The sequence below is a fragment of the Drosophila innubila genome (assembly GCF_004354385.1).
Source record: "Drosophila innubila isolate TH190305 chromosome 3R unlocalized genomic scaffold, UK_Dinn_1.0 2_E_3R, whole genome shotgun sequence".
NCBI lineage: Eukaryota > Metazoa > Arthropoda > Insecta > Diptera > Drosophilidae > Drosophila > Drosophila innubila.
Window position 1 is genome coordinate 4,982,767 of NW_022995380.1, and position 24,189 is coordinate 5,006,955.

The following is a 24,189-nucleotide window of genomic DNA, read 5'->3' on the forward strand; positions in this document are numbered from 1 at the left end:
TTGTCTCTCTATTTTTGTTGTAGTGTGGAGGCAGCTGTTGTGGATGCTGTGCTTCGCCTGCCTCATCGGCTGGGTGTGGGGAGATGACTGGTCACAGAGCTGCGCCTCCAACTGCACCTGCAAGTGGACCAATGGCAAAAAGTCAGCCATTTGCAGTTCCCTGCAACTAACGAGCATTCCAACCACGCTGAGCACTGAGCTGCAGGTCCTGGTGCTTAATGATAACCACATACCATATCTGAATCGGGAGGAGTTCTCGGCATTGGGACTGCTCAATTTGCAGCGCATTTATCTGAAGAAATCCGAGGTCCAATACATACACAAGGAGAGCTTTCGCAATCTGAAGATCCTGGTGGAGATTGATCTGTCGGACAATAAGCTGGAGATGCTCGACAAGGACACATTCATGGGCAATGATCGTCTGCGCATCTTGTATCTCAATGGGAATCCCCTCAAGCGTCTCTCCGCCTATCAGTTTCCCATCTTGCCGCATCTGCGCACTCTGGACATGCACAACTGTCTGATCTCCTACATAGATCCCATGTCGCTGGCCAATCTCAATCTGCTCGAGTTCCTCAATCTCAAGAACAATCTGCTGGAGAGCCTCAGCGAGTATGTGTTCCAGCACATGACCAACCTGAAGACACTCTCCCTCGAGGAGAATCCCTGGCAATGCAACTGCAAACTGCGCAAATTCCGCACCTGGTATGTCAGCAGTCGCCTCAGTTCCGTGAGTCTCGTTTGTAAGGGTCCTCCAGCGCAAAAGGATCGCAACTGGGACAGTGTGGATGAGGAACTCTTTGGCTGTCCACCGCGTGTCGAGATCTTCAACAACGAGGAGGCCACCAACATTGACATTGGCAGCAATACCACCTTCAGTTGCCTGGTTTATGGGGATCCACTGCCCGAGGTCAGCTGGGAGCTGAACGGCAAGATCCTGGACAATGATAATGTGCTCTTCGATGCGGAGAGCATCACGTCCGACAAGATGTGGAGCAATCTAACCGTATTCAATGTGAGCAGCCTGGATGCGGGCACCTATGCCTGCACCGGCACCAATCTCATCGGTTCGATGACGCAGAACATTAGCATTTACCTGAGTGAGATTGTGCAGCATGTGCTGGTGAAGACGCCGGAGACATTCTGGTACTTTGGCCTGATCATGGGCATCTTTGGCACCGTCTTCCTGCTCATCGCCATCTCGTTTGTGGTGTGTCTCTGCAAGCGAACAACACGACAGCATCGACATGCCAACAAGGCTGGGGTCAAGTCCAGTGTCAGTTTCAATGATCAGGAGAAGAAGCTGCTCGACTCGAGTGTGACGACCACGACAAATGATCGAGGCGATAGCTATGGCATCGACAACAATCCCAGCTCCATTAATAAGACCGATTCGTCGCTGGGATTCAATCAAATTGAGATACATGCGGTGGAGAGTCATCGCTCCGGCTTGGGAATGGGACAGCAACAGCAACAGGGTGGTCCAACTCAAGGACAGGCTGCGCAGCATATGAGACAACAGCTAATGACGGTTAAGGATCCCACCTGTGGCATGATCAGTGTGCCAACCTCGATGGCCAACTATCAGCAGCATCAGCATCCACATCAACATCCACATCAGCATCCACATCCGCATCAGCATCCACATCAGCTTCACTCCCATTCACATGGACACTCACAGATGTCGGAGGAGTTCCCGCTGAATGTGGGCGTGTTCCCACCACCGCCAGAGTTCTGCTCCAACATTGTGCCGAATCCGAGCTTTGGCAATATTTTTATACGCGTCTCCGTGACGCAGGACATGTTGGATGGCGCCGACATAAACATGTATCCGGACTTGCTGAATATTCCCAAGCGCCTGCAGGATGTGCAGTGCAGTGCAGGCACTGATCCCGCCGCAGCAACCACCTCCAGTGATGGCCAGACTGTGGCACAGTTTGCCACCTTGCCGCGCCATACGACCAGACGTGGCATCCTCAAGAAGGATCCCTCACTGCAACAGGCGGCGGCGGCAACGAATCTCTATCCACATGATGAGATCGTTACCTACAACATGGAGACGGGCGCCTATCACTGCGGGGGCAACAGTGGCATGGAATTGCCGCCACCTCCACCACCGCCAGCGGTGACAGCTGTTGTCCAGTGTCATCATCCCACGACAACAGTGCCGGTCTCCTCCGCCAACTGCGCCAGTTGCATCAACAATGCCCCATCCTCCGCCTGCAACACGCCGCCCATTGTCGAGGCCACGCCCCTTCGGCCGCTGTGCAAGAGCAGCGGAGGTGGAGGAGGTGGAGTTGGAGGAGGAGGCGACAGCTCCGCTTATCCCAAGTACGACAACATGGGGCGACGCATCACAGCAAGTGGTGCATTGGGCAACTCCACGTTGTCGCTGCCCGATGAGAACGAGACGCTCTTCAACGAATCCGAGGATCAAACCAACACCATTGAGGACAACGGATCATCGTCGGATCATCAGCTGCAATCGACGGAGCCAGCGCCTGGTGTGGACAAAGGTGGTGGCGAGTTTGTGTCCCTCTAGTATTACGGAACGCAGGTGTAAATAGCAGCCGCAACAGCGCCACCTGCCGGTCAATAGATTGTGCTGCCAAATCAATCGATTCAACACTAAAAAAAAAAAAACAAAAATCTAATAAAATAAAACAAAATAAAAGACAGATAAATCCAATTTGGCAATCCTTATGTTCATATCATGTACTCGTACTAGAAAGTTAATTCTTGAAATGTGTATTTAAAATAAAATATATTCCTCAACCTACACAATCTATTGACTGCCGCTGTCCAAGCCTGGAAAGGATTGGCGATGCGATCCAAGAGCAATTTATGCAGAATCAAAATACCCAAAAATTAAAATATGAGAATGTTATGTTAACAACTACAAGGATTACAATTGATTTTATTACACTCTTACTCTCATAAGTAGATTAATTAGTCATATAAACGTGCATAGATCCATGGTATCCCAATTCCTAACACATAGATACAATCCACTGTCCAAAGATACATTCCACATCCGTCACAATTGTACTTGTAATTTAAATTGACAGTGGAACTTGTCTAAATCCTTCGGTAGTTGTCTAATTTGGTAAATGGTAAATGTTGAAAATGAAAAATTTTTGACCAATACTATTCTCCATAAGGTGTACAAATCTTAAAAATATCCAAGTCGATTGGAAGAATCTTTGGTATTTGGTTTGATTTTATTTTAGTGCTAGATTTCGCATTTATAGCGAAAGATTTGCTCATTGTATAATCCTCTGTAGAAAGTAAATTTACATACATATATAGAGTTAGAGATCCCAAGTATTCTACCTGATATATTAAATATTCTATTTTCCAAATATACATGCATACATACGAGTATATATATACTTTTAAACCCAGATATAGCATTTGATGAGGATATTATTTTTAGTTATACTCGTAGCTAAATTATTTATACCCTCTTCTATATACATATTTATAGTAGCATTATTATTATTATTATTATTATTATTATCTGTAAATATGTGTGAATAGACGGATATATACTTACATATTGTATGTATCGATTTTGATAATAAGAATTTTAAAAATCAAAATTGTTTTAAAGCCCAGCTCAATATCAAATGAATGCCACACAAGTTTTGTCGTGCCAAATATTTTAAAAATATGTTTTAAATGTTAAACATAAATACAATTGTTATGACGTCGGGATGCTTTTAATTTCCAACTGCACACTTAGCTGTAGTAAATAAATAACTCTTCCAAACAAAATGTATCTACGAGTACTTGTTAAGTTATTAATTATTATCATCCAGTTTCTTCTGCAGTCTGATTAATTCGTTCACCTTTGTTCTGTCAATTACCTGCGTCACATGAAACTACAAGTATTTTATTAAAGCCAAAATAAACCTTCGACATGGCTATAGCGTTCATTAAATATATAGACCTACCAGCTAAATGCAGAATAAATAAATCAAAAGCACCTTGAAATTGTTTCTGTTAAATGTAAATTGATGTAAAAACAATTAACATGTGGAAAAACTGGAGATGTGGAAATGTGGAAGAGTGCGGTCTGTTGATTGTTTGATTATTCGGGCATATGAAAATTTTACTAATTATAATAAAATATGTATAAATATGTATGTGGGTGTAACAACAAATTCTGAATCAGTGTATAACATATATAATACAATGTATAATCGTATACAGTAGAACTACATATGTACATATGTATATGTATACATATGTATGTGTGCATAACCCCCATACTACTTCTAAGCCTACAAATGCAGCATATGAAACTTTTGTGTAGAATGTTTACAACTCGAGCTTGATAATGTAAATGTAAATTATAAATTTATAATATATAGATATATAAGTACATTTATTCATTTGCATACCCGTATATATGTATGAATAAATATGTATGTATGTGTAAGTATGCGAAGCTAATTGTAATATGCATGCGGATTTACTCGAACTTGCTGCAAACCTATTTGCGATTTGCGAAATTTACATCCATAAATATCTATATACACGTATATAGGCTATATATACAAATTATAATACGAAAAAAAATTAAGAACAAGCAAATACGAACACGAATATGAATACGAATACGAATACAAATACACATACATATGCAAGCAAATATTTACACAACTCAGAGACACGCCCACTTTTTGATATTTTGTGGGCAAACGCTCAAAGGGACTTTTTGTTTTTTGATATCAAAATCATCGCATAACATAATGAATACATATGTATGTATGTAATTCAATTGCACGTTATACAAACAACAACAAACAACAAAAAAACCCAGAAAAACAAAGAGAAAAAATTAACAAAAAAAAAAGAAAAACAACAATAGAGATAAATGTCAGTAAATAGTGAATTTTTTCCTTCAGATCTCATAGTTCTCCAAAGTTTATACGTATACTTAATGCCTAGATGCTGCACGATAGAATAAGGTCAGTGTATACATAGCATAGATGACATTTGGATTGCAAATTAGTTAATTTCTGTTTTTATTTAAATATACATTTACTAATTATATATACATATATATATATATATATATATATATATATATATATATAAATATATGTATTTCCTTTGCATAGAACATCTTTATAATTTTTCCATTAGTTTGCTTAGGCATGGAACTGAAATTGAGAATTTCGAATTAATAAAAAGAAAATACTTAAACTTATGCGTGTGTATGTGCTTTCGTATACAATGTACATACATACATACACGAGGCTCATTAAGCATTCATAGAGAAACTCAATTAAATTAAACTACAAATAACTCATGAGAGCTGCAAAGCTTTGTAATTCCTTTTAAATAATTTTAACTAATTAAAAAGTGATGGAAACCGCCAGAAATAAAACGAGAAATGTAAGCAGATATAAATTTCTGGTACGCGAATATTTAAACTATGCTTTTCATTACACTCACAGTTACATACAAAACACACACACACTCTCACTCACACAGAGATGGACAGATTAAATACGCAAAGGCAGCGTTGGCATTGTAACAAATATAATTTTAATTACTGTGCTTAGCATGCTGCCTGCCACATGCCACATGCCGCACACAAAGGCGGATAGGCACATTGGAAGCCAATGATGTACACACACACAAAAAAAAAAAAAACATAGCGTACATTAAATAAATGCATCCAATTACATAAACAAGTACAAAACATGCACATGTGAAGGACATGCAAAATACGAGTACTACAAAAAGAAAAGGAATGCAAATAGAAATGAAAAACCTTGTTCGGATGATGTAATGCTGCAAATAAATTCTACTACTACATACAAAAAGTAACGTTTGTTCAATTTGGTTAAATTTACAAATAGCTGTCGATATTCCGATTGCAAATTGTGTAATATGTGAATTTGCCATGGGTCAAAAGGGCCCTGTAATAAGGACAAAGGAAGTTCTCATATCTCACAAATGAATATTATTGGCTTAGTTTATTTTTCACTTTAGCACAAAGTGAAATCCGAATATGCTTCAATTTCTGTTGTATTTGCATTTTTAATAAAAACTTGAAACTCACACATGATGACCATAACTCCAGTAAATTGTAAAATGAAAGCATTCATAACACTCAAACACACAGACACGCACACCTTCATTTAATTAGAGAAAGAACGAAATAACATCACGAAATATTTGTCGAGACATGAGAAATCTCGTACTATACCCGAAATACATGATAATAGCATTATTCTTTGGTATAGATTGTCAAGCTTTACTACACACTATATTAACATAGATGAGATAATAATAAAGAACACAATGAGAAATATAAAATAAAGTGAATGAAAACTAAAAAAAAAAAAACAAAAACAACTCGAATGCATTTTATTTATTAACTGAAACAAAAGGAAGGCCTACGCATTTAATGGCCGCATTTGGCAACGCACACGTAGCGTATACGCAATTTGTTTATTATGTGCTCGCAATAAAATGATGTTACGAGTATGCATACAAAATGTATTAATATGTCAAACAAAAGAAGCCATTAAGCTACGTTAATTATGATGTATGATTGCAGAACTCTCGTTGGCATTTGACCCCAGTTGGTATAATCAATTTGACATGCTGGCCAGTGTTTTTGGTTTTTCAATTGAGACTGCAACTGGCGACTTCCGGGCATATCCTTGGCATCTGCTAATCTGCATAATTTGGTCACCTAAAAATCCAAGTAGGATATCCTTCGATGACTTGTTGATCAAAACTTTCGAGTGCCTGAAACTGCCACTGTGAACAAATTTCCGTTGCAAGCTTTCCCTTTCCCTTTTCCATTTCCATTTTCATTTCATTTTATTTCTTTTTTTTTCTGTTGCCAGTTTCCATTTTCATTTTCATTTTTAGTTGGCATGTTTGTGCCTGAATGATGCAACTAAACTCGCATTTTGCAGCATTTCCGCGCTTAATCTCCGCCGCATCCATGTGGCGCTGACGCTGCAGACGTCACCTCACAAAATGTTGCAATAATGACTCGAAGGGGGAGGCAACTGGCGTGGTCGTAGTCATAGTCGTAGTCGTAGTCGTAGAACTGAAAGCGTAATAACATTTTCATCTTAATGCACTCAAAACACATTTAGTCAAAGTTGCTCACATCTGCTTCAGAACGACGTCAGCATCCGGTTGCCGTCGAAGCCGTTGCAGTTGCCGTTGCAGCTGCCGCTGCCGTTGCTGTGGTGACTGCGGCAAAGTCAAACCACCAAGTCAGCCAGCACACACCCGCCAGCCCCATCACATGTGGAATGGGAGAGCCATCAATGGCTTGGCTTCATTTGCGAAGGTTGCGCCTGTGAGAATGTGTAGTCCTCCAGAGATTGGAACGCATTGAGCACGTACCGTTTGCAACCGCATAAACCCATATCCACACCCACATGCACACCCTCATCCACATCCACACCCACTTTCACACCCACATTCACATTCACAGCAGCTTCTTCTGCACTTTTTTTCCTTACGTTACGAATGTAACATTCATTTTTGACAAGCATAATTTGCGGTTTGGGGCGCTCCTTTTGGGAATGGGACTAGGAATGGGAATGGGAATGTTACTGGCAAGCTACGTTTATTTACAGTTTTCATGGAGCCGGGCAATTTTCTAATGCAAAAATGATGCACTGCACCGTTCGGGCGCGCCGAGAGCATGACGCTTTGTGGCCAGACAGCCGGCAGATTGAATCGTGGATGCGCCGCAAGCCAAAAACATGCACTTTATGCAGAAGCTGGCGCAGTAACGAGACGCAGCCAAAAGGCAATGCCATCGTCAGAGTCCTCATCCTCATCCTCGTCCTCGTCCCCGTCCTGGCAGCCGCAGTGGCAATGAAAGTTTAGAAACCAATATTTGTGCGAGCCCAGAGCTGGGCCAGCAGCAGGAAACCAGAAGCCAACAGGCAACGTGCAGCGTGCAGCGTGCAACGTGCAACAACAACAATGATGGGGCAGCTAAAATAAATCTGTTTGCCAAACAGTTATTGCTCTTGTTTCTGTGCTCCGCCCACAGCAACTCGTCCTGGAAATATGTGCGCCCATTTTATGCCTTCACTTGGCAACCGCTCAATAATTGCCAATGCCTAGCTGGTCACTGAAGTGCCCTCTTTCTCTCTCTCTCTCTTTCTCTCTCTCTCTCTCTCTCTGTCTCTCTCTCCCACTTACTGTCTATCTCTCTCGTTCCCTTATGGCTCAGGTGGTGCAAGGCTTTCTATAAATTCAATGCAAGCGATTATGCAAGTTTTCCAGAGGCAAAATCCACACAAGATCTACTAAATGAAATTCAATATGTGTAATAAATGGCATGCGTCTCTCCAAGTCCAGCGGCAAACAAACAATTCTGCATTAAACTTCATTCCGTTTCCGTTCCGGCCACAAAGGACACCCCATTGCTAGGCAAGTATGTATAAAGCAATTTATGCCTCTAACGAACCAAAGTCACACCATCTGCCCAATCTCAGTGGCCAGGACAAGACTTTGGTTACGCTCTTCATGCTTCATGGATATAACTATACTATACCAACCCTCTGATGTAAATAAGTAAATGTAAAAAGATGAGTAAACACTGTTTTTTCGGCACCTCATGTGAATTCGTGTATTTTTGTAAGATTGTAAGTATAAAAACCAAAGAAATACGCATAACATTTAAAAAAAAAAATGTTTTTTTGCTGGTTTTTTATTTAAGAGTATTTCTAGAATTTAAGATAGTCCCGTTAAATATATTAAATATTTGCGTTTGATTAAGGATTTTCCAAACCATTGTTTTCCAACTTCCGCTTTCTGATGTTAGTTTCCTTATTAGTAATTATACTTTTACTATTTTTGACTTTCACATATTTATTTTCTTATTACAATTTAACAGTTTTGTGTTCATAATTAGTTTTCACCAATTTTGGAATTCTTATTATTAATAGGGAATTGATCTTTTAATAAATTTCAATTTTCATAGGTACAGCGTATCTGTTAGTCGATCACTATCGCCAATTTAATGCTCACACTTGTTTTTCTTAGTTTCTCATGGCAAATCTAAATCAATACGCCCTTGTTTAAAGGTGCATTCCATCGCATACGCATGGACCCGTGGCATGTGGCATGCCCCCTTGGCTGAGCATTGATTAAAGTGCTTCGTTTGCAAATTTATGTTCCAAATATTAACCGAATTGCTCCCCGAGGAACACTCCCGCAATAGCAGAACAAAAACAAAAACAAAAAAAAAAAACATACAAACTTTTGCCCATGCTCCGAAACAAACGTAAAAAAAAGAGGCCAAACAACTTTTATAACAGTTTTGGATTTTGGAATACAAATTATGTTAGTAATCTCCATTTATTGACATGTTGCCACCAGTCAACAGGAGGTACATACATACATATATGTGTATGGATATGTATGTATGTAAGTACATATGTGTGTTTCTCTCTTATGTATGTAGGACTATGGCCATGTGAGGACTGCTTAAGTGAGACCTTTATGCATGGGGTTCAAGTGGGACAACCTTTATTTCTCGAGAGAGGGTCCCCGAGCAGCAGCAGCTTATCACTCGCCATGAATATATGAATATTGCTCTTATTTAGTGCACTTTAGTACAAAGGCGGCTGAAACACTTAAATTAAGTTTCTCAAGAATTTCGAATTTGACATTGTTTATGAGCAAAGGCTGATGGCACATTTGCGACTGTTTAGAAACTAATAAAAATATCGTAAAAAAAAAAACAATCCAACAAGTATTATTATTTATAAGAAACAGACACACAATGTTAATTATTTTCTAAATTTTAAAATATATTTTAATGTTAGAGATCATAAAATAACATTACTTTGCCTTGATCTTTATACCCGTTACATAAAAAATAAGTTTAGGGAGGAGCTAGAACAACCAATTGTGATACACTGTGCTTATTATATGGCTTTCAACACCTCCACGAAAGAGTTGCTAAGAATTATAATTGTTAGAAATTAATCTATCAAAATACATAATCTTAACAAAATCAGTCAAACAGAACGGCAGCAATGACTATTTTAAGTTTAATAAAAATGACAGCGCCTAAAAGTTGTTATTGTTATTATCTGATTGTCGGACCCTTTCCCGATTGTTTAAGCTGGCAAAATTGTTTTTTTAAAATGCTAATAGTTTTTTTAAAGAATATAACTTTAAATTAAAATTTAAATATGATTCATTATTTAATAAACTTTTAATAAAAGTCTTTAAAAAATTGAGCGAAATTATTACAAAAAAAAGTGTATTTTCTCTTGATTAATCTTACATATTTAAGTCAATATAAAACATTTACTACGAACTAATTAATTATCTGTTTCAAAATACTAGCTACATATGTATGTCATTCAAAATAATTGAGCGAACAAAATATGTGTGTGTTCATACATTCAAATATGTATGTGTGTTCATATATTCGAATTTTATACAATTAATCAAATTTATTACAATTATGAATTGAAAGTACAAACATTTATATTTATATTCATTTATAATTTGTTTATTGCGCCTACATATTCATTTATTTATTAATATCATATGCATTCACATAAATGTATTTATGTACAAAATAATATTTTCAATAAACATACCTACATATGCATGTAGTATCATAATCAATGACGAGCATGCCAACACATGGGTCCGCATTAAGAGAGTGACCTCACTTCTAAGAGATTCATCCACGGTAAATGGCAAGAGATTGAAAACTAAAGAGAGAGAGGGCGAAGTGAGCGTAAGCGCCGTCAACATCTGACTGACACGGGCGAAAAACAGTTGAGGCGAATTTATTTTCATTCGCTTTGCCGACGCATTAAGATTGGATTTTTTTGTGCGGCAAATTGCTGCTAAATGTAAAGCAAAATCACTATATTAAATGTGAAAATATCAAAAATTAATTGTAATATAATGAAATAACAAGGAAACCGCTGCAACATATGTTAGCAACAAACTGTGTGACTTCAATTGACTGTTGGCAAAAACTACAAATAAATTGGTAAGACATATGATTATCGTTTGGTCTGCACATGGATAGACATACAAACATATGTATGTATGTACATGCACACATCTGTGCGTATGTATGTGTGTTTGCAGGTACAATATATGTACATAACTATGCATGGCTGTATGCATATTTACGTACATAACGGATGTACATAGTGTTCAATTGTTTTTATCTTGTATACATTTTGCAGTTGCACGTAGCACAACAACAACAAAGTGGCAGCCGCAACAACAACAACAGCAACAAGAGACGAGCAAGAGAAAATCTAATGGGAGAAAACACAATGCACATTTTGTTGGTCTGCTAAGAGCAGCAGAGGCAGAAGCAGAAGCAGAACGAAGCATAAGCGTGAAATCAAAGCGGAAGCTAAAAGTACTTTTTTCTCTCCAGTGTATTTATGCAGCCCTTTGGCATGTATAGGCATTGATATCGACGCCCTGGTAAGTAATGGTCACTGAAATCTCTCGCCCATGCAAATCCACAATGCAAAGAGCAAGAGCAGAAGAGCAGCGAATGCAACACTCGTTAAATAATTTCAACGAGTAAATTTTTTGTTTCGTCAAGTGAAAGTGTCATAACGAAACTTAGTGTAACAAATTTTAACTATTTATACAGGTTTTATTAATTAAATTAAGTAAGTGCAATTGATTACATGTTATCAGCAGTGCTGCCAAATCTTCAGGGCCTAAAAAGGGTAATCAACATTTAAAAATAGCTAGAAAATGCTAGGATATCAGTAAGAAAGCAAGATAAAAAGCTATCAGGCCTGTTCCGGTTTTGACTTTCTATTTTATCGGATTTTAAAAAAAGCAATTTTTCACGTTGCATTTGGGCTAATCATTTTAAAATTAAAATTTATCACTTTATTGGAGTTAAATTCACCAACTCAAAGTGAATTCAAAACAAATTCGACACATCTTGCCGAAAGTGAAAACCCATATAGTTTTTACAATTATTCAAACTATTTGAATTCGAAAAACTGCAGATCTGGCGGGAAAATGGATGAGTTGGCAACACTGGTCATCAGTCAAGTTAACAAATAAAGATCAATTATTTTCGAAAGTATCTGCAAATTGCAATCAATATCTCTGTATAACACATTTAAGAAGAACAATATCTAAAGAGTTGTGTCCAATTTGCAGACAAGTTGATGCCACACATGGATAGCAGCGACGACGACGACAGTGCCAAGTCCATACCTCGTCCCATCTATGAAGCCACGTCCGCCATTGATAGTCCTCCGCCTCAGCCGCATTCGCAGTCGCATCTGTTGTCGGCCAACAATGAGATGGAACCGCTACCCGTCAAACGCTTGAAGTACGTGGTCAGCTCTCCGCCCGGATCAGCCAACGGCAGCAGTTCCTCCAACTCCAACACATGGCCAGTCTCTGCAGCCAACTCTGCTGGCACTGGAGGCCACGCCTCGCTAACGATGAAGCTGACCAAGGTGACGACCCCGCAGCAGAGTGAACCCAAGCCCGGCAACACATCGACGCCCAAGCAGGACAACAGAACTCGTGTGCCTAGGGAAGTCCTGGCCTTGCAGCGGTCCCACAACGAATCCCAGGTGCTCACCGGCTTCGTCTCCGACAACTCCAAGGTGAAGCGGCGCAAGTCACGGGCTGTCGCCGCTCAGCTGATAAAGCAGTGCATGTCCACCACATTGCCATCAACGAAACTGTCAACGAATCCGAAGAGCAGCTCCAATGTGTCGCTGAAGCTGAAGCGCAGCAAGAGCATTCCTGCTCCCATGTGCGACTCGCAACTGGACACGAAGTGGCATCAGGAACCGGAGTTGCACAAGCACAGCAAGAGTAAGACTCAGAAAAAGCGCAACTATTCGGTGAACTACGACGATGTCGTTGTCGGAGTCGGAGTCGGCTACGTGGCCGATGAGCTGAGTGCGGGAGAGGAGAGCAACAGTAATACGCCGAGCTATGTTACCAACATGACGGAGAGATTTCGCTCCCGCAGCAAAACCGTCTCGCTGAGCAGTGAGGAACGTCAACCACGTCGCGGAAATCTACGCTCCGAGAACGAGGAATTCGCGAGAAAGCACAATGCGTTCCTAGATCGCGTCATCAACGACACGGAGGACGGTGCACAATCCCGACAAGCTGAGGCGGACAGTGGACATTGGCGCACTAGCTCGACAGCTGACACAGATCCCAATATCTCCATGTACTCTGATGTCAGCGAGTCCAAGACAATGCTGTCCACTACAAACGCCGCGGAGGAGATTGAGCAACGACTGGACGAATTGTGGCGGGCACCTCCGAGGGTAAGTTATGGATTAATTTGATCGATTCTCCCCCCGATTAATATATTTGTGTACATATTTATATTTCTATGTCAGGATGGCTGGGATCCGTTCTGTTGGAAGTGCCGAGACTGCGGTAAGCTGATGCCCTGCTCCAAATGCCTGCGTTCCTATCACACCTTCTGTGTGCGTCCGGCAACCACCAAGTTCGATGGCTCCTGGAAGTGTCCAGAGTGTGTGCTCATCGAAAGCGCCCCCAAGCGGTAAATGACAGCAACTTTCCAAGTAATCTGATCTGATCCGTAGCTAAACACATTCCTTTCCATTCCATTACAGGCCACGTCGCAGTGATGTGTCCGTGGAACTGCTCAGCCAACTCCTCTCTTTCGCACTTGAGCGTATGAGACTTGTGCGCGGGGTGAGTAAAGTACATCCATACCTACATATGTACAAACATGCAGTATCCCGATCTCAATTTTCATTATCTGTTTAGTCTACATTCGCTCGTTCGTCATTTCAAAAATCACGCGAAATTATTTTGCGCACACAGCAACAACTATGTATGTACATATAATCGAACACATGCAATTATCTACATATGTATAAGTCTTCAGCTGCCGCTCTCTTCCACCTACTTGCGTACTCACAAACACACAAACGTACATGCTGCTTCGGCTGCTCCGCTTTCTCATTCTCTCGCTTACTCTGCCGATGACGAAACGTTGTCGTGTAGACACCTGAAAAGGTCTCGTTCTCGTCGCTTTTACTTGCGACCTCCTCGCATCTTTGCTATCCCCGCTTGACATGAGATGTACAATGAACATATGTATGTAAATACTCAATAATATTATGTAAATTAAAGACTAAAATTATCGACTCACAGATCTGTAAGTGCATCGATGTACATTTTTTTTATTTAATTGTTTTTATTTGGCTTACTTATCAGCACATTTAAAGCTGATATGATTTTATGTTCTCGCAGAGAAATGTACAAATTGTTTTCTACATACATATTCATACTTTCTTTCTTATAAAGAAAGTTAAAAATAATGATTACAAGTTATGTGCATTTATTTAATTTTACTTTGTGTTTCTCCACATTTTCACACATCTTAATGGAGGCTTGAAATAATTTTTGGGGCATTTGTTTTCTAGTCGTAAATGGGCACAATATTATGCTCAAACATGAAACAGAGACTCTTTCTCTTCCTATCTCTTTTCCTATATCTTTATCTTTATCTGTCTGTCTGTCTGTCTGTGGTTAGCCGAGAAACCCATAAAGAATCTAATTAATGCCTCTTTTCCGTTTCGTCCGTTAAATATGCTTAAAATGTGCGAGGAATTAATTAATTAATTTAATGTTACTGCTGTCGGCAGCTAGAGATGACTGTTAAAAACAATTACAAAGTCCAAACCACAGGCAAATGGACAAGCGATTGTACATATGTATATACATACTTACAATGAACACAACAATATATTGCAGAAACACAATTACATACATTTGTACATATAAAATGCTTACACACAATCATTCATCAGTGCATACCATCTGTATGTATATACATACAAGTTGATATGTTCCAATTGGAATGGCAACAGGAAGAAAAACCACGCAAAATACAGAAGAAGAAGAGGCAGTCAAACAAACAGAAAATAATTCAACAACAGCAGCCACAGCAGCAGCAACAGCAACAACGCAGCAGAGCAGCAAAGATTGTGGTGGTGGTGGAGCGACGACGTCGTCAATGGCGCAATTTTTATTTGCCTGGCATTGCCGCCTCTGCTTCGTGCGCTTTGTAATTTGAGGTTAGACACGCTCACACACAGAGACACTTGGGTGTGAGTACTCTCATTTGACTGCTCTTCTTCTTGTTTTTGTTGTTGCTGCTGCTGCTTCTAGCACTGCTAATGCTTAGCATTTACCGCTCTTTGCTGCGACATACCCACTATTGTTGTTGTGTCTGTCAAACTTGTTTGTTTACTATAAAATTCGCACGAATCTCTTGGCACGACTCTCTTCGCCGTGCTCTTTAACGGCGAATTGGTGCCTAGTCAACAGCACTCATGTGTTTGTCACTCTCTTTATTTTTCAGGTTTACAAACTGCGTGCACCGCAGGAAGTGCTGCCGGAAAGCTGCAGCAAATATTTTGTGAATCCGGTGAGCTTTGAAAGTTTGTCGGAGCGCATCAAGAATCGCGCCTTTCACAGCGCAGATGAGTTCCTCAGCGAGGTAAAGTGGATGCAACACAATGCCCTCATATTGGACAGTGGTGGTAAGTCGTCGGCATTATTACCATTAGATCACATCAATTTTAATAGATTGTTTATCTTACAGATGTCAAGGTAGAGCAGGCCTCCAAGGCGGTGGTGAAGGTCTGTCGCCAGGAGGCTAACGAGATCGACACATGCGCCGAGTGTTATTTGAATGCCAACTCCAGTGATGAATGGTTCGTCAAGGTTTGTACGACTCCCCATTTGCTGCTCTGGGCCAAGTTGAAAGGCTTCCCTTATTGGCCCGCCAAGGCCATGGGATCCGGCCCCAATTCCGTGGTCAATGTTCGTTTCTTTGGCAAACATGATCGAGCTAATGTTCCAGTAAAGGATTGCTTTCTGTATTGTGCACAGGATCCCAACACCCAAACTAGCCGACGTTCCGCGCGAGATTTGGCGGATTGTATCCGTGAGGTTGAAGTGCATATTGAACATATTAGGACCAAAATTGGCAGCTTCAACTATGCGCCGTATCGTAAGCCCTATGATCCTCTAGAAGAGCAACAGCAGTTGGAGGAGATGATGCCCGGCGTCAATGATATGATTAACAGACATTTAGCACCTGCCAACAAGACGCCATTACAGTTCCTCATACGGAAGACCGCAGGCGATAAGCTTTCCATTGTCAAGAAGACCAAGGCGACGGAGTCGGGCAACGAATCCGATCAGTCGGGCAGTCCTATTAAGAAACCCATGCAGGAAACTGAATCACCTCCACCGCCGCCAACGACAGACCCACCAAAACCGAAGAGCAGCAACTACGAGGTTATACCAAGAGCAGGAGATGCTCTGCGGGAATCCCGAGGTTGCACTGTAGTTTTAAAACGCAAATCCTTAGAGTCCTGCAAGACGCCAGTCAAGTCAGCACCAGAGGCTGTGTCGTCAATCAAGCGAAAACATTCCCAAAGCGATGCCAGCAGCGAGACCAGCCAACAGGGAACGTCATCGGAGCACAAGCGTCGACCGAAGCATGCGCGAAAGCAAATGCAGGAATCGACAGAGATGCCACATCAGGAACAAGCTTCAGCTCCAGTTTCATTGCAAGCCGAGGAAGCTTCAATTGAAGAGCCAAAAACACACACGGATCAGGGAACGGCTGAGAATGTACTCGCTGAAGCAAATCCATCTGTGGTTTCGGTTGTGGAACTGGTGAGAAGACGTCAAGGCGTGACCATAACGAAGATTCCCCGAGAACAACAACATGCGGCAATGGGAGCAGCAACAACTTCGGGAATATCAAGACCAAGTGACTCGAATCCCATTGAAGCTACAGCTAATGAAACTGTAGCTAAGCAACGTGCTGTGGAGCGACAGCAGCAGCAGCTGATCAGCAAAGTGGTACCCTTTGTGGAAATCAAAAAAGAGGTGCTATCAGAGCCGGAGGAGAGCGAGGAACTACCTCCGGTAACACAGTTGCCAGCCAGAGAGGAGCTACAGCAGCAGCAGTCTGAAGCGGAAACAACAGCAGCGACTGAAACAACTGCACCCACAACTGTAGCACCACCAGAGCCAGTCCAAGCAGTTTCACCTCCACCTCCACCTGCAACTGGAAATGCAACTGTATTAGCTTCAGCTGGCATTCAGATTAAGGAGGAGGTGGTAAGCGAGGAGGAAATGGAAACAGAACAAGACTTGTCAAGCAGAAATCCAACAACAGATGAAACTCCTATGCCGCCTCCACCATTGCCCCATCGGACAGATACACATCCTAGTATAGTCTCTAATGTATCCACTCCTGCTACAACTACCGTTCCACAAGTCAGCGATTCCTTTGTGCGTTTTGTGGGGGATACAACCATCCAGAGGGTGAGCCAAAAACAGGCACCCAAGTTACCCGAGACTACGAAACGCTGCCCCTTGAGGGGCGTGCCACATGGCCCACTGCCAGCAGCAGCTCTTTCGCCCCCACAGACATCACCCTCAGCCCCACCTTCGCCATCGCCATCGCCCTCGCCAAAATTGGCCAACAGCTGCTCCAACAGCCGGACAACAACACAAGCGTCGCCAAAGGCGCAATCCCAGAAATCGCCAGTGGCACAACAACTGCGTGTGAAGAGCGACAAATCATTGGGACCCGCCACGTCTCCTCCTCCACACGTACCGCCGACGCCGACATCAAGTCTGCTGAAGTCCAACATGGTTGTGATTCCCATGGATCCACGCAACACCAATGGAGGCAACAGTAGCAACAGCAGCATCAACACCGGCAACAGCAGCAATCTCAGCAGCTCCAACCTCATGACGATTCCTGTGCCGCCCCTGAGGGCAGTGTCCAAGAATACGCTGCAAACAACAACTGGTCACACTGCAATCACAGCTGTTCCATTGCCAGCACCTGCATTTCCCAATAGCACCTTGCCGCCTCCGCCTCTGGCCGGGCTCACCACGGCGACAACGGTAACGGCAACGTCAACTCCGAAACCAACAGCCAACACTGAATCCGGTGGATTACTAGCCAATGCTCTGAATGGCTTGCCAAGTGATACACTGGTCAGCGAGTCAACCGTGAGTGAACCTATAACTCCAGGCGTAGCCACTGCCCTTAGTGAGCTGATGTTGCGCTCTGGACCTCCGAAGCTGACTGCACGTCCGTGTGGTCCACTGCACTCAGATGGATCCAGCTTATATCCGGCACAGGCTGGACCACTCTCAATGCGGCTGAAGGATAATGCACATAAGGTGAGTTAATGATAACCATTACATGGAATTGTTTACTTATAATATTTAATTCATTCTACAGATTACGGACTATTTTATCTCCGTCATTGAGGACACCTTAAGCGATCTGGCGTGTGGAGAGCCCAGTGTGATGCAGGCTCGCATTGCCGCATTGACGTTGGAGAACGAACGCATTAAGCAGCATTATGAGCGTCAGTTGGCGGACATGCAACGCTCCACAGATCTGATGATTGCTGAAATGCGAAAGACAATGGAGCAGGAAAACAAGCGTGTCATCAGCGAGCTGAGACAGCACAGCACGCTGGAGAGGATGCGGGCTGTGGAGGATGCCAAGAAGAAGCAATGGTGCGCCAATTGCATGCGTGAGGCGCAACTATATTGTTGCTGGAACACCTCATACTGTGACTATCCCTGCCAACAGATGCACTGGCAACGTCACTCGTCCAGTTGCGGTCAAGCTGCCACGTTGCAAGCCCAATTACAGACTCCACAACAACAACAACAACAACAACAACAGCAGCAGCAGCAATCCCAGCTACAAGCACCACAACAACAAACGCAACCACAAGTGCAGACGATGCATGTGGAGTCAACGAGAGGCAATGCAAAGCAAAAGACCATGCCAAACAACACTTTAAGTCCTGGTCAGCAACTGAACAGGACACAAGCAGTGACTGCCACAGTTGGGGGCAGTAAAAAGTGGTCTCATCAGTCGATGATCTCGATGGTGAATCCAGCTCCGCCCACAACCGAGGTCCTCAAGTTGCCCAACAACACATTTTTGCGTCCAGTTTCGTTGCCATCAGCAGCGCCGTCTACAAGTAACAACAACAACATTGCTACACCTGTCACTCTGATAGCGCCTGCATCCTCAACGCATCTGGGCAACACCGTCCTGCCCGGTCAACGCAACAATCTGAACTACGGGGGCAAGCCGACACAACCAATTTCCGTGCAACGTTACAATATACCCGTGAGTTCAATTCAACTTAAACTTGAACATACAGCAAAATAAAGAACTTTAATTTCTTTATAGTTACCTATCACCGTCAGCAGCAATAATGCTGGTTCCTTTGGCCTAATATCGGAGCAGCATCAAAAGCAGGTTGCAAAGTCAACGGGTCGCAACTCTGCAAAGAACAACAGTAATCGAGGGCGTAATCCCAACAATCAAATGAACAACAACAGCAATGTCCAGGCCATGCGTCACAATCAACTTAATCACGTTTACCAGCAGTAAGTTTTCCTTTTTAAATTTGTTATATTTTACTACAATTTATATTCTTGCAGATAAAGTTCCTGGCTCTCTTCTCAGATAATACGCAATTGTATAAAAGTTATAAAGAAAAACAATATTCAAACATAATCAATTAGTTTTTAGGATTAATCGGCTCACATAGCATGTACATTAAGTCAGCCCTTTTAAATATGCATAGTTTTAAGGAGTATGTATGTACATCTAGTTTTTAATATTATATAAGCTCTGAATAAGTCTCACATACAAAGCATATATACATTCACTGTATATATACTCATCGACATCTTGAATTATTTTATCTATTTACAAACGTATCTAAGGAATTGCTTTAAGCTGTACAATATGGTGAACTATTTCAACGATCATTAAAACAATAAAACTATATACACATTTTAAAGATTCAATTTATGTCAATTTATTAACTAAGCATACACCAAAAAACAAATCCCAATTGTATATTTATTCGTAGGAATTTCAATCTATATCCAATTTCTTAAAATTACCCTCGATGCCAAACAAATCCGAGGCATTCTTTGGCTTGCCTGGTCTGAGTTTCTCATTCACCTGATGTCGCGTTTCGAACTCTAGCATTTGTTTGCGATTGTCCACTAATTTCTTATAGTAAAGTTCTAAAAATAATTATTTTAAAAAATAGAAGACATGTTTATATTTATCTGTATTTGAGGGTTTACCTTTGAGCACATTGGACTCTTCGAGTGGACCACCGTATTCCTTGGGCAACATCTCCTGCGGCACAAATTTATAGAACTCGTTAATGTCGCTGTGCAAGTACAAGATGCTTGTGAGTTCCTTCTTCATAAAAGGATTCATCAGTGCCAAAATCTTATCCATGAAGGGCACAATGTTGATGAAGTGAAAGCCAACAAGTCGTATAGCAGCCGCTTCCTAAATAAAATCATTTTATTAAGTGTATGGGTACATAATAAAAAAAAATTATACGATACCTGCAGATAGAAAAGGAACTTTTTCATTTGCAGCAATCCGATGCGAGCCACGTGACCCAGGGAACAGCCCTTGAGATCAATAACAATCACATGGCCCGGCTGAATTCCATCCTCGTACATCCAAAAATCGAATATCATGCAATATCTGTAAATGCGAAATATAAGACTTGTAGAACTGATAAAAATAGAAACTGAAAACAACAAGCACTGTTAATTAACCCTCAATAATGATTTCTACCATTCCATTATTATTATATTTACTAGCTTAATTGCTTATCATTAAGTTGGAAATAGTATTTTTTTGCGTATTCACGAATACATGTTTGTATATCTGCTGGCATGTGTATACATATGTATCTGTATCTGTATCTGGACATGCCAAGCATTACGATGCGTGTTTGTAGTTGCACTGACGTTTTCACTGACGAGTAACCTTAGACAGTTTGATCTTTTAATCCCTCGTTTGCTACTTTGTTCCCCAGCTATCATAATTACTGCTCACTGTACTCAAAATGATGGATTTGCAAAGTGCACGTAACCCATTATAGTAGATATATTAGTACTCATACTTGAACTCAAACTAAGTTTATATTTTCAACGTTTCTTGTGAATAGCTTTTGTTATACACGTACCCTTGCCAAATTTATAACAATTCTATCACTAATATTGATTCTCAAAAAATATCTTAAAAGCAAATAAATACAGGTTTTTGCCAGGGTATCAAATCGATTCTTCGATTTGCATAAGATAACCAATCTTTCATTGTATTTTTTTTTGTTTTGTTAATTTTTGTTCAAATGACAATTACAGTTTATTGATTTGTTGATAATTAAATCCAAATGACATAAGCACCAACAGCAAAATATAAAGCGTTAAGAAAACCTGTTAAAAGTATTGAATTCTTGTTTCAGGCTTATCAAGCTTCTTCCGAATTTATATTAATTTTGAAGAAATGAGAAAGTAGCATCATCGATACCGTTCTATACAATTCTGATCAATTTTAACAGGGACAAATACAAATACTGTTAAAATACAAATTTATTGTTATTTCTTAACAATAAATTTAAAAAAGTAAGAGTTAATATTAAAATATCACAAAAAAGTTAAAATTAATTTTATTAAGTTCCAGGATACAATCAATCAAACAAATCAAAAATCGAGAATTTTCCTATTTATCAAAGCTATTTTTTATCCCTTTGATTTTTTGAAATTCATAGGAAAATTATATCTAAATTTTACATCCCTGGTTTATAGTGTGTTGAAAAAAAGGTATATTTATTTAACAACAACTTTTTACTTACAGTTTCATGCAGTCGGCATAGTTGAAATTGGAGGCAGTTAGATCAGCCAGTTTGCCCATTATAACACGGTATCCTTCCGGCGTGGCACCGGGAAGTGGCACAACCGACCTGCAGATTGTTTTCATATGGACAAATACAACGGAGTATTATTTGTGCACTAGGAACTTACACCGTTTTCATGGCGCGTTTCAATTCAGTGGACTCGATGTCCAGGTTCACAAAGAAGTCGTCGAGATGAGTGCGTGCCGTGAGATTTGTGTCGAGGACCTGTTTGGCCACTTCCATGCTGTACTTGCAGGCATAGAAGAAGTGCAGAGCCTCGCCCTCCGAGAAGTGGGCGGAGATATGAGGTTGGACGTGTATCCAATCCACAAACTTCTGCACCTCGGCACGCTTGATCTCCGGAAAGCGAGCATATTGCGCATCCAAGTCAGCTTCCTTCATTTCTCCAACAGATTATTTGGCAACTTGGTAACAGAATGAAAAGTACTTTACTAAAAGTTGCTTTTATTTATTTGAGCAGTGCACCTCGAAACGCGTTTCCCGCTATCGGCGGTCGACTCTCGAATGAAATTGAAATTGAAATTAAAGCTGTTTGCTTTCGCGAGTGAAACTGGTTGCCCGTTCCCTCATCTCCCACTGCCGCCTCCTTTGTCTGCCGCTTGGCAATTTCGGTTGCTGTTGTTGTTGTGCTTGGAATCGAGGAAAACTGCAACTGGCTTTCGTTAGCTAGTTGTCTCCGCTCGCTCATTTCACTTCCATCATGCACTTGCGTGAAAATTCAAGTTTTTCCGTTTTTCCTATTTCAAACGATCATTATAATTTTTGGTTGTGTAATATGTGATACTTGGAGCGATTGGGCGGTCAATAGCCGTGTACCGAGAGCGAAACCGTTGTTATTATTTTTTTATATGTTATATTTGTATACCCTGTGCCGAGGGTATAATAATTGTGTGGTAAGTATGTAATAGTCTGTCTGTATAAATTAACTGATCTCTGAGATGGAAAGAGATAAAAGCATCGATGTTGGTTCTCTTGCAAACGCAGCTCAAGTGTATTTCAAACTTTGACCTTTGGCTATGGCAACAATAGAGATATAAATTTAAGTAGCATTGAAGTAAACAATGTATTGGGGTACTTAAAAAGTTGGACACTGGGTCTCTTGTAGTCGAGCACTCTCTAATAAAACTATCTTACTTGTTTTATTATGGCAAATTATAATTGCCTGACGTGTGCTTAGTTTAGCCCTGTAGCTCTCATTCGACTTCATTTTTTTTTTCGAAATGCGAAACGCCTCACTGAATAGTATGAAATTCCCCCAGGAGTTGTTTGTTGTTATCCAATCGTATCGGATTCCATTACGTATGAGTAATATATATTTCAAAGTTACTTTTAGGCTTAAAATTTTTTAAGCGCTCATGCAAAATACATGTAATTTTATTATTTGTATCACAATAGAAATAAATCATATTAAAATTTGTATTTCCTAAAAATCGGAAATTCTTGTTAAATTTATACAAGTTTCTATTATTTATTTCTGCGGGTTTTTAAGAATATGGTGTTTAGAGAAGGGAATAAAGGGAATGTAAAATTTCTAAAAATAGAAAAAGTATCAAACCTTGTTAGGTATACTATTATAGAAGAATTCTAAAATTACTCAGTTTTGCGATATTTTAAATGAAGGTTCTTATCAACAGAATCGAGTTGCGAGAAGTCTAAAAGAGGGCAAATTAAATTAAGTCATTGACACATTGACCTATAATTGTGCTCAATACTCTGTAAGCAGTCTGATCTAAATTAAATACTAGTGTAATTAAAGTTGTTATACTGGTTTTGGGATTAATAAAATATATAATTAATTGGTATAAATATATACTCATTCTCGTATGCAAAGTGATGTTTTCTGGGGAACACTAAAAAGCCGAACCCATTTCTTGACTACTTTCAGAGATATTCCCAGTTGTGACAACAGCGGCCCCATTTTGTAGCCAGACTTTTGACATTTTGCCAGCAGAAGTGGCAGCAACAGGCAATGCCACAGTCAAGTGGACAGCTCGACAGGCACTCGGCTTCAGCTTTGGACTCAGATTCAGATTCAGCTTTAACTACAGCTACAACAGGCTGGGCCTCTGCTGTTGAACCTGTCTCTGCCTCTGTCGCTGTCGCTGCCTCTGTCTGCGTCTCTGCCTCTGTCTGCGTCTATGTCTGAGTCTACAGCTGTGTCTAACGTCAGTCTGTGTGCCACTTTGGCGTGTCTGAAATTCCAACGGATTAGAAGTTGCGCGCAAAGAGCAAACGGCATTTGTTGCCAATGTGGCAGTAGCAACAACAACGACAACAACTTGCAACCAGTTTGGCATCCGATGAGAGGCCTTGCAATTCTGGGATCTCTGTCGCACAGGTGTCGCGATGT

At 40.8% G+C, this 24,189-nt stretch overlaps 3 protein-coding genes across 4 annotated transcripts; 2 read left to right on the forward strand and 1 right to left on the reverse strand.

Annotated features, from left to right (window-relative positions):
* The first annotated feature begins 43 nt into the window (after positions 1–43).
* Positions 44–2,868, forward strand: LOC117790668. The gene has a single exon (XM_034630173.1). It carries the CDS (start codon positions 44–46, stop codon positions 2,540–2,542), a length of 2,499 nt encoding a protein of 832 aa, XP_034486064.1. The 3' UTR covers positions 2,543–2,868.
* Positions 2,869–10,827: 7,959 nt separating this feature from the next.
* LOC117790157 (protein kinase C-binding protein 1) lies at positions 10,828–19,907 on the forward strand. Of its 2 annotated transcripts, XM_034629470.1 has the most exons (11): positions 10,828–11,026; positions 11,229–11,478; positions 12,181–13,319; positions 13,395–13,561; positions 13,635–13,716; positions 15,395–15,575; positions 15,638–18,252; positions 18,314–18,742; positions 18,776–19,225; positions 19,289–19,488; positions 19,543–19,907. In XM_034629470.1, exons 3-11 carry the CDS (start codon positions 12,189–12,191, stop codon positions 19,544–19,546), a joined length of 5,259 nt encoding a protein of 1,752 aa, XP_034485361.1. In that variant the 5' UTR covers positions 10,828–11,026; positions 11,229–11,478; positions 12,181–12,188; the 3' UTR covers positions 19,547–19,907. The 2 variants fall into 2 exon arrangements, with proteins under 2 accessions (XP_034485361.1, XP_034485360.1); XM_034629469.1 differs by having other exon boundaries at positions 18,314–19,225.
* LOC117790158 (alpha-tocopherol transfer protein-like) lies at positions 19,907–22,327 on the reverse strand. The gene is made up of 5 exons (XM_034629471.1): positions 21,946–22,327; positions 21,777–21,884; positions 20,476–20,620; positions 20,203–20,416; positions 19,907–20,139 (listed from the first exon to the last, which is right to left on the reverse strand). The coding sequence occupies exons 1-5, from the start codon at positions 22,218–22,220 to the stop codon at positions 19,985–19,987; spliced, it is 897 nt and encodes a 298-aa protein (XP_034485362.1). The 5' UTR covers positions 22,221–22,327; the 3' UTR covers positions 19,907–19,984.
* Positions 22,328–24,189: the final 1,862 nt, after the last annotated feature.

Bases quoted from the DNA above. Each gene is read 5' to 3' on its own strand.
- LOC117790668 (XM_034630173.1), top strand. From the start codon at position 44: ATGCTGTGCTTCGCCTGCCTCATCGGCTGGGTGTGGGGAGATGACTGG.
- LOC117790157 (XM_034629469.1), top strand. From the start codon at position 12,189: ATGCCACACATGGATAGCAGCGACGACGACGACAGTGCCAAGTCCATA. The intron at 13,562-13,634 runs GTAAATGACAGC...ATTCCATTACAG, and splicing joins ATCGAAAGCGCCCCCAAGCG to GCCACGTCGCAGTGATGTGT. The intron at 19,226-19,288 runs GTGAGTTCAATT...ATTTCTTTATAG, and splicing joins TGCAACGTTACAATATACCC to TTACCTATCACCGTCAGCAG.
- LOC117790158 (XM_034629471.1), bottom strand. From the start codon at position 22,220: ATGAAGGAAGCTGACTTGGATGCGCAATATGCTCGCTTTCCGGAGATC. The intron at 21,885-21,945 runs GTAAGTTCCTAG...AACAATCTGCAG, and splicing joins AAACGCGCCATGAAAACGGT to GTCGGTTGTGCCACTTCCCG. The intron at 20,140-20,202 runs GTAAACCCTCAA...AATTATTTTTAG, and splicing joins AGAGTCCAATGTGCTCAAAG to AACTTTACTATAAGAAATTA.